The sequence below is a fragment of the Silene latifolia genome, chromosome 10 (genome assembly GCF_048544455.1).
Source record: "Silene latifolia isolate original U9 population chromosome 10, ASM4854445v1, whole genome shotgun sequence".
Lineage (NCBI taxonomy): Eukaryota > Viridiplantae > Streptophyta > Magnoliopsida > Caryophyllales > Caryophyllaceae > Silene > Silene latifolia.
In genome coordinates, this window is record NC_133535.1 from 115,637,103 (window position 1) to 115,647,306 (window position 10,204).

The 10,204-nt window shown below is 38.0% G+C and overlaps 1 protein-coding gene across 1 annotated transcript; it reads left to right on the forward strand.

Moving 5' to 3' along the window:
- Nucleotides 1-3,090: 3,090 nt before the first annotated feature.
- On the forward strand, nucleotides 3,091-8,354 carry LOC141605836 (putative leucine-rich repeat receptor-like serine/threonine-protein kinase At2g24130). Its single transcript, XM_074424744.1, has 2 exons — nucleotides 3,091-7,296; nucleotides 7,462-8,354. Exons 1-2 carry the CDS (start codon nucleotides 4,767-4,769, stop codon nucleotides 7,857-7,859), a joined length of 2,928 nt encoding a protein of 975 aa, XP_074280845.1. The 5' UTR covers nucleotides 3,091-4,766; the 3' UTR covers nucleotides 7,860-8,354.
- Nucleotides 8,355-10,204: the final 1,850 nt, after the last annotated feature.

A 10,204-nucleotide genomic window follows, 5' to 3' on the forward strand; every position in this document is an offset into this window, starting at 1 on the left:
AAAATTGGACTAAAGTTATACAAAAATGAACCAAAGTTATACAAAAATGAACCAAAGTTATACAAAAATGAACCAATTGGTTCATTTTTGTATAACTTTGGTTCATTTTTGTATAACTTTGGTTCATTTTTGTATAACTTTAGTCCAATTTTTTGTATAACTTTAGTCTTTTTTTGTATAACTTTGGTCTATTTTTGTATAACTTCAGTCCTTTTTTGTATAACTTTAGTCCATTTTTGTATAACTTTAGTCCTTATTTGAATAACTTTTGTCCTTATTTGTATAACTTCAATCATTTTTTGTATAATTGTAGTCCAAATTTGTATAACTTTAGTCCAAAATTGTATAACTTTAGTCCTTATTTGTATAACTTTAGTCCTTATTTGTATAACTTCAGTCCAAATTTGTGTAATTTTAGTCCAAAATTGTATAACTTTATTCCATAAGAGTATAACTTCAGTCATAAAATGTATAACTTTAGTCATAAAATGTATAACTTTAGTCATAAAATGTATAACTTTAGTCGTAAATAGTAAAAAAATCAAACAATAAAAAAAATAAAATCAAAACATAACACAAATCATAAAATCAAACAAATAAAAAAACTTGAATAACAATAATAAAAACCAAATAACAATAATAACAATAACAAAACAAAAAACCAAATAACAATCACAAAAAACCAAATCTAAAATCTAAAAAAAAAACCAAATAACAAAACCAAATTTAAATATCGTATGTATAACTCTAATGCACGCAGTGTATAACTTTAATAGACAAGATGTATAACTTTAGTCCAAAAAATCAAATAACAATAACAACCAATTAAAAAAATAAAAACAAAAAACCAAAACAAAAAACAAAAACAAAACAAAAAACAAAGAACAAAAACAAAAATAAAACAAAAAACAAAGAACAAAAAAAAAACAAAAACGCAGTACAAAAACAAAAAAAATAAAGAACAAAACCAAAAAAAATGGAAGGAGGAGGAAGGAAGGAAGGACGGCGGAGGGAGTATTGGCGGCAGGAGGTGCGGGAGGAGGAGGAAGGACGGCGGGAGGGTGGCGATACCAAACACCGCCGACCACCATTAACACCCTAAAATTTCAAAGAAAAAAAGCACAAAAACGGAACACAGCCATTCCTCATGCTCAGATCTGAAAAACAAAAAAATAGAAAGGAGAAGGGAGAGGCGGCAGAGAAGTGCGGCGGCGTCGGGTTGGCCGAGGGCGGCAAGAGCAGTAGTCGGGGTAATACACAATTAGGGAAGTGTGAATGAATGAATAATGTGTTGAGTGGTGGTGGAAGGAGGAGGAAGGACGGAGGAAGGAGGAGGGGCGGCTGAAGGCTGGGTTGGGGTAATGGAGAAAGGAAGGAGGGAGGCGCTGTGGTGGGTGGCGGCAGTAGTCGGGGTAATGGAGAAAGGAAGGAGGGAGGGAGGCGCTGTGGTGGAAGGAGGAGGAAGGACGGAGGGAGGCGGCAGTTGTTGTTGTTGTCGGGCTGTCGGTTGTGGGTGGTTGTGTGTGTGGTGGGGGTGGGGGGCGGCAGACGAGAGATGGAGGGAGGGAGGGAGGGAGATGTTTGAATATGGTGAATAGTGGTGGAGTAAAGGAGGGAGGACGTATGTTTGAATATGGTGAATGGTTGTGTGTTTGGTTTTTTTTTGTTGGTTTTTTTTTTGTTGATTTGGTTTTTTTTTTTGAGAGAATGAGAGAAAGATGAGAGAGAATGAGTGTATGAGAGAAGTGTGAATGAATGAATAATGAGGAAGTGAGTTGGGAGATTAGAATGGTGGAAGAGTTGCACAAAATTAGGTAGAGTTATACACAATTAGGGAAGGAGATTAGGGAGGGAGAATTGTGACCCTTCAATGAGATGTAATCTCATCCCTCCATCCCTTCCATCCAAGGGCTCTTATAAGGACTTAGGGCCTTATATGGTATGAAGGCCTTATAAGAACCCTTCTCTCTCTCTCTCTCTCTCTCTCTCTCTCTATATATATATATATATATATATATATATATATATATATATATATATATATATATATATATATATATATATATATATATATATATATAATTATGACACATGTTTTACGTAATACCATTCAGTTTTACGTAATTGTTGTAGGGTAAAATAATTTGCAAAACTCATAAAGGCATGTCTTAGTTATTCAGGTTCATTTTTGTGAGTTGCACCATGTGTATTTATCGAGATAGCGTTTTGTATTTATTTTAAAAACGTTGGTGCTTGTAATAACTATTTACTATAACTACCTCACGTGATGTTTTGCAACTGATATGATTACTACTAATGACAAAACTTTTATACTAAGGGGTTGTTTGGTTGCCTTTTAAAATCATAGGAATTGGAAAATCATGGGAAGTGGTTAGATGGAGTCTTGTTTGGTTGCCCAATTCATGGGAAATAGAACTTCCTATGGAACTCCAATTCCTACATAATGTAGGAAGTCACTTACCTAGCCCCCCCTAGGTAAGTGGGAGTTCCCACATTAATTGAAGTTCCTACATTCAACCAAACAACATTTACACAATTCATGTGATTTTCAATTTCACATGAATTTAATCTTCCCGGGAATTCTATCTTCCTATGACGAACCAAACGACTCCTAAGGTCTCGTTTGATTGCCCTCATAAAAACCGGTGAATTGGAAAATCCCATGATTTGGAAAAATGCGAGATGTTTGGTTACCCCAAATCATGTGATTTTCTTTTTCCCATGAATTTCCAACTCCTCCATATAATAGAGGACTTTAATTACCTAGGCCCCCTAGGTAATTGGAAACTCATGTGTCAATTCAACTTCCGGATGTCAACCAAACGAGTTTTTGGCAATTCATATGAATTGGCCAATTCATGTGTTTTGTAAAATCATGAGAAATTAATTCCCGTATGGCAATCAAACGAGGCCTAAAAGCACTAATAATTCATTTGTGATCAACTATATAGTTAGATTTTTTTTAATCAACATAGATATATATTTTTACAATAATTCTAATGAGAGCCCCATGCATACATGGCACGGGCTTTCCTTTCCAATTAGTATAATGGTACATGACATGGGCTTTCGAACTAGTATGAGAAGAATGGGAGAAGAAAACAAAAACAAGAAAGTGCACCCAGCATGTATACCATGGCCAGCACAAGGGCGTATAACACCAATGCTACAACTAGCCAAGGTCCTTAAACTCCAACGGCTTCCACATTACCTTCTTCAACTCTCGGGGGTCCCAATTATTGGTAAATTGATTGAACCTCAACCATCATCGGGAACGCCTCCGCCTGTCAGCCTAATCATATCTGACGCCCTTCTTTCATTTCCTCTCGAGGCTTGCACCGGAGTTCATCGACTGCCCCATTGTGTTGTTTACGCCTTCTAGTCCGTCTTGTTTTTTTTTTGGGATACTCCCAGTTTGATAAACATCTAGACAGTGGCGTTCTGCCTTTTAAAGGTCAGTTTTCAGTTTGTTGATTTGAATGTCATGCTCCCCTCTTAAATCCTATTATATTCCCAAGTTAATATATTTTAGGCGAGGACTCGAGTCATTTCAGGCTAGAGCAGTTTTATCTAATCTAAGATCACCCTAGTGGGCAGTGGCACCTGGCACCTAGCCACCCCTGACCATCCCAATAAGCAGAAGTACAGAAACTTCTCCTATCATGGTGATCTACTTGAATTGTTTTATGTAAATCAAAATGCTTGTAACACTATTGATTATCTGCGCATGCCATTCAAATTATGTTATATATTAATACCAGAACTACAGAAAAAGGACAATCCGGTATTTGGGTACATAAGACGTATTATGGCAAGGTGCAAGGATAGACCTATAATATACAATACCTCTAAGGCCTTAGATGATGAGGTACTCAACGATTTGTCTGAGATCCTAATTGGCCCGATATACACAGTTGGCCCATTGCATTGTCTTTCAAACAATCTAGCTCTATGTGAAAATTAAGGGGTCCAACATTTTGAAGGAAGATCCACTCTGTCTCCAATGGTTAGATACACAGAACCCTATTTTCTGTTGTATATGCGAGTTTTGGAAGTACCACCACAATGACGAATGAACAACTCATTGAATTTGCAATAACCATATAAAATTGTTCAAATGCCAAGAGAATAGTAAACTCTTTTCCGATTCATCTATATGGATAATATTTGACCTGTTTTGTATTTAAGACAAATATGACGCGTTTTAAGAAACACTTGGAGAAAATGAATAGAAAATAGAGAAATCTTTAACTAGTTAGACAAGTTAGTATATATGCTGTTAGGCCTCAGGTGACATGTAAACCACTAACAACAGCCTATTCACACTCTCACTTCTCAAAACATCTCTTACATGTCTCCTGCCTGATACCGCCACATGGCCGTTCCGTATTGGCATTAACTAACTATCAAATTTCTCAGGCGCCAAAACATCAATGGTAGTTAGGTACACAATTGTACTAAAGTATTCTTGGATAAAATTTTGTCACACCTTTTATAGATTGTCCCTTCTTATATATAAACTGTGCTTACATTGTTCACTTCTTACCTAAACTTAGCATATTATTCACTTGCCTATCTCTTTGTCTTTGATATTTTAGAGTTTCATTTTGTGCAACCGTCCTTCCTATCTGATCGAAAAATTTCCATGATTCTGAACCCATCCTACCCAGGGTTGCGAATAAACCATCAATCTCTTTTTTGATATGAGCTGAAACTACAAGCCCAAATTTTTATTTTTGCCCATCATGGGATTATGCAAATTTGCCATCATTTTGCTCTATTTGCTCCCTATATGCAATGCTACATTGTCGAATGATCGACTATCGTTGCTCTCATTCATGTCTGGTATAGCTGTAGACCCACAAGGAGCTCTAAAACTCTGGAATTCTTCAACTGTCCATGTTTGTAACTGGACCGGAATAGCTTGCAACCTTAACCAAGATCGCGTTATTAAGCTTGATCTTAGTAGTAGGTTGTTAATGGGAACCATTTCTCCATCTCTAGGAAATCTTACTTATCTAACTATCCTTGACCTCTCCGACAATATGTTCCAAGGTCGAATTCCACCTGAGTTAGCCGCAATTTCAGGGCTTTTACAGGTAAGCCTAGCATGGAATCGTCTTGAAGGGGAAATTCCTTTTCAATTGGGTAGGCTTAGTAAGTTAAACTACCTCAATTTAGGGAGTAATAAGCTTGTGGGTCATATTCCTGAGCCTCTTTTCTGCAATGGGTCATCAAATTTGGAGTATTTAGACCTTTCCAACAACTCACTTAGTGGAGAAATCCCGATGAAAGATGGGTGTGATCTTAAGGAGCTTACATATCTCTTGCTTTGGTCGAATAGCCTCAGGGGTAATGTCCCTCGGGCCCTCTCAAACTCGACTAATCTCAAATGGGTTGATCTAGAATCGAATAATCTAACCGGGGAGTTACCTTCTCGAGTCTTAACTCAAATGCCTATGTTGCAGTTTGTCTACTTGTCTTACAATGACTTTGTAAGTCATGATGGTAATACTAACCTTGAACCATTCTTTGCTTCTTTGGCTAATGCCTCTAACTTGCAAGAACTTGAGATCGCGGGGAATAATCTAGGCGGGAAGTTACCTCCCATTATCGGTAAGCTTTCTACTAATCTTGTACAACTTCACCTTGATGACAATCTCTTATATGGTCCAATCCCACCTCAAATTTCACACCTTGTTAACCTCACATTACTTAACTTGTCTAGTAACCTCATAAATGGATCAATCCCGCTTGAGTTGTGTAGAATCAAAACGCTTGAAAGGCTATATTTGGCTAATAACTCGTTGTCTGGCGTAATCCCATCATCTTTTGGTGAAATCCCACATCTAGGCCTTTTAGACCTGTCTGATAACAAGCTGTCTGGCTCAATCCCTGATAGTTTTGCCAATTTACCTCAATTAAGGCGGCTATTACTCAACTCAAACCAACTCTCGGGACAAATACCTCCAAGTCTTGGAAGTTGCATCAATTTGGAGATTCTAGACCTTTCACACAATCAAATTTCAGGGAAAATTCCTGGTGAAGTTGCAGGGCTAAGTAGCTTGAAGTTGTACTTAAACTTGTCTAGTAACTACTTAACAGGACCTATACCTTTGGAACTAAGCAAGATGGAGATGGTCTTAGCCATTGATCTATCGATGAACAATCTTTCAAGCACAATAGCATCACAACTTGGGAACTGCGTTGCTCTCGAGTACCTAAACCTGTCAGGAAATCACTTAGAAGGAACTGTTCCATTCTCTCTAGGACAACTCCCTTATTTGAAGACATTTGATGTCTCGAGAAACCAGTTAACTGGTGAGATTCCAGACTCGTTTCAGGTCTCGACAACTTTGATCCAGCTTAACTTGTCGTACAACCAGTTTTCTGGTTGTGTGCCAAATAGAGGGGTGTTTTCACTGCTTAATGAAACTTCTTTCCTAGGGAATAATGCTCTTTGTGGGCCCATCAAAGGATTGCCTACTTGTCGGTCTCGAAATCCTTCTCGTCACATCATGTTATGGTCGTTCGTAGTACTAGCAGCATCTGCTGTCACTTTTCTGTACATTTTTGCTCGTTCCCTGGCGCGCAGACCAAGAATAAGAGAGTCTATGGAGATGTACAAAGATGACAAGAACCCTGAATCCAAGAATCATGAAGCTTCTGAGGAGCTTATGATTCCAAGAATCTCTTACCCTCAACTTTACGAGGCAACAGGAGGATTTAGCCCTTCTGGTTTAATTGGTTCAGGTCGATTTGGGAGGGTTTATAAAGGAACTCTCAAAGATAACACGAAAATCGCAGTCAAAGTACTAGATTGTTGTGCTAAAGAAGTTTCTGGAAGCTTCTGGAGGGAATGCCGGGTTCTGAGGAATACGCGGCACAGGAATTTGACAAGGATAATAACAATATGTAGTAAACCAGATTTCAAGGCCATTGTTTTCCCGTTGATGTCAAATGGAAGCCTGGAACGACATTTGTACCCTTGTCATGGGTTTAGGCAGGGGTTGGACTTAGCACAGATAGTTAGCATTTGCACAGATGTGGCAGAAGGAATGGCGTATCTTCACCATTATTCACCAGTGAGAGTTGTTCATTGTGATCTTAAGCCTAGCAATATTCTATTAGATGAGGATATGACTGCTCTAGTGACTGATTTTGGTATTTCAAAGCTTGTGGGAGGTGATACTGACACCGTCTCGTCCAATGATTCCATTTCTTTCAGCTCCACAGATGGCTTGTTATGCGGCTCTATCGGCTATATTGCTCCAGGTATGAACAACATTTAACGCAATACTACAGTTCCTTTTTTTTTTTTTTTTTTTTTTTTTTCTTGTTTTTTAGTTTGCACCATCTGTTATTTGATTGCATCAGAATACGAACATTTAATCCTGTGTAGCATTCTGAACATAATGAACTGATATTTGATTGCATCAGAATATGGCATGGGGAAGAGGGCTTCAACACAAGGAGATGTGTACAGTTTCGGGGTACTTCTGCTAGAGATAGTCACGGGGAAACGTCCTACAGATGTTCTCTTAGACGAAGGTTCCAATTTGCATGAATGGGTTAAAAGTCATTATCCACACAATCTAGGTCCAATAGTTGAACAAGCATTGTTAAGATCAGCTCCTCATAGCATCACAGCAGAGCAGGAAAATAAGGTGTGGCGCGACGTTCTCTTGGAGATGATAGAGCTCGGGTTATTGTGCACGCAGTACTCGGTTTCAACTAGGCCAACTATGTTAGATGTAGCCCAAGAGATGGAAGGGCTCAAGCAATATATCTCGAACCCCGTCTCAGAGTCCAGTGATGGTATCCCTCATAAAATATGACATTTTGTAACTAACATTCATTGGACCAGTAAAAAAAAGGTGCAGAAGGGAAGGAAAAGTTATCTGGCAATCTGTTCTTCAATTTAAAATGGAGCTAAATATTCATTATTAGTCGGCTTTTAAGTACAATGCGATACTTTTCAGAGGCTCCTAATACTGTATGAGTCAGTTATACGGAGTTCTCGAGGCAAATTTCATTATGGGATATTTGGAAAGAGTCTCTTCAATGAAAGGGTAATTCTGAAAACATCCAGCTGGTTAGTGCGCCATAGGCCGAATCCTTGAGAAACCGCACACCGGAGTAATGCTGTTGTTATTGACTTTCAATTAAGTGGCAGTAATCTGTCTTTTTTCAAAGCTGTAGAGTCATTAAGAGCCTGTAATTGTTTATTGGTGAGATGAGAAGTAGCAATTTAATTGGATTTGTGGTCCTTTAAACCGATAAGAAAGTTTTTCGTCATCAAGTCGTAATTGGTTAGTATGAAGTAGGCAAAAGGCCATCTAAACCAAACAAAATGCAGCCCTTGTTGTTTCTATGATGATGAGACTTGGACAACTGATCTAGAATATGCCGTACATAGTAATGTAAGATTGCAATGACCTACAAAAGTTGACTAAGCAACTTCTTATTTGTATTAAACAGCCTACTAATCCATTAAAGTCATGCTAATTAATGAATTAATTAACAGCAAATGGTTTCCATAAGAGAAATGCACTAGCTTTCTTTTAGCCTACCATTATATGTGTACTCAACAATGCTCACAATCGACTGGAGGAAACGAGCTACCCGTTTCACTAGCTGTCACTATCAGTGATGTGTGCAGGAGTGCAGGAACAACGAAAGCGAAAAGAGTGATACAACACTAGCATTGATTTGGTAGTAAACTACTGTATTTTATTAGTCCTGTCATTATCAGCTAATCCAACCTGCCAAAGTCAGCCAGATAACAATTTTATCCAAACAAATCAAGTGATTAATGTGTATTTTAAGTCAATCCAATGCATAAAAAAAGCATCATTCCTCAGTAACAGCATCAGATGATAGAGTTATGATAATCTATCATCAATAAAAGTGGCTTTAGCCCTTTCTTTGTAGATGAGCATTCATCTTCAATCACAAGATTGCAAAATAGGGACCAATGATGATGCAGTTTATCTCCTGATCGATCTAGCCTATGTTAGTTCGACACTTTACTTTAAATGCGTGTCCATTGTTGATATATCATGCATTCGAACAAGAGAATCCCAAATTTTATTCTCGGAAAAAACACGAGTCATTTCAACAAAATTAACTAACCATGCCCGCTTTCGAATTCTTTTATCTTATGGCAAGTTAAACCTATCTTGGACACTCGACTTTTCGAAATAGCAATAAATATTTAGCATCATGGTATTAAGATTTGGTTTCAGCCTTGATCTCGGAACTAGGTCCGTCTTGGCTTGATCTCGGTTGTTCTTACAAAATGTGACCGATACCATTTCAAAATTCAATAATTGTAATCTTCTAATCCTGAACTCGGTCGCCATGCACTGACTCCACCTAAATTTAATATCTTAATTAAGCATTGATTTTAGGCCAAAAACATAAAAGAATTTTTGAAAGGATTATATTCACTAGAAAAACCCACATAACCGAAAGCAGAATGCAAAAGAAGCAAGGTGGTCCTGATAGTGACAATGATAATAATGTAAGAGTAAAACATGTTTGTAATGTTGATTGAACAGAGAAAAACAATCAAATATCGCACTGGAAACTGTTGTATAATATTATATCTGAATTGATACCTGACAAGTAGGCGTACTAAATCTCCATAAGAGATGCTGCTCTAATTATTATATAATCTTATATTCTTATTAGCTCAAGTTAGGCAGCATCACAAATTGAAAATTCCTTCAAATGAATGACGAGTTATAATTGTTGGAAATAGAGGCTTTGAGAGCCTTTCTCTTAGTTTCCTTTTGTCCCACATTGGTGAGGAAGTGGGTGTTTTATGGGTTTATATAACACCCCTTCCCTTACCTTATCACTAGTGGTCATGTGAGTCTTTTGTAGAGACTTTCATGGTCTTAATTAATTTCCTTGCACACATCGCGCGTCTGCCGTGCCGTCTTCGTCCCCGGATTCGTGATTTGGGATTTGGGATTTGGCAATCGCCTGCGGCGGGCTTGGCCTATCTTTTTGGATCCGGGTGAGTTGTTTTTGGTTGTGTGCTGTTGAATCAGTCAGTCAATGACTGTTAGTGGGTGAGATTATTTCTCCCCACTATCGGCCTTGACTCTGTTTTGTGGGAGACGGTTTACGGCTCTTCAAGGCTATAAATAGCGACCTCCTCGGCCTCTCTAAA

Bases quoted from the DNA above. Each gene is read 5' to 3' on its own strand.
- LOC141605836 (XM_074424744.1), top strand. From the start codon at position 4,767: ATGGGATTATGCAAATTTGCCATCATTTTGCTCTATTTGCTCCCTATA. The intron at 7,297-7,461 runs GTATGAACAACA...TGATTGCATCAG, and splicing joins TATCGGCTATATTGCTCCAG to AATATGGCATGGGGAAGAGG.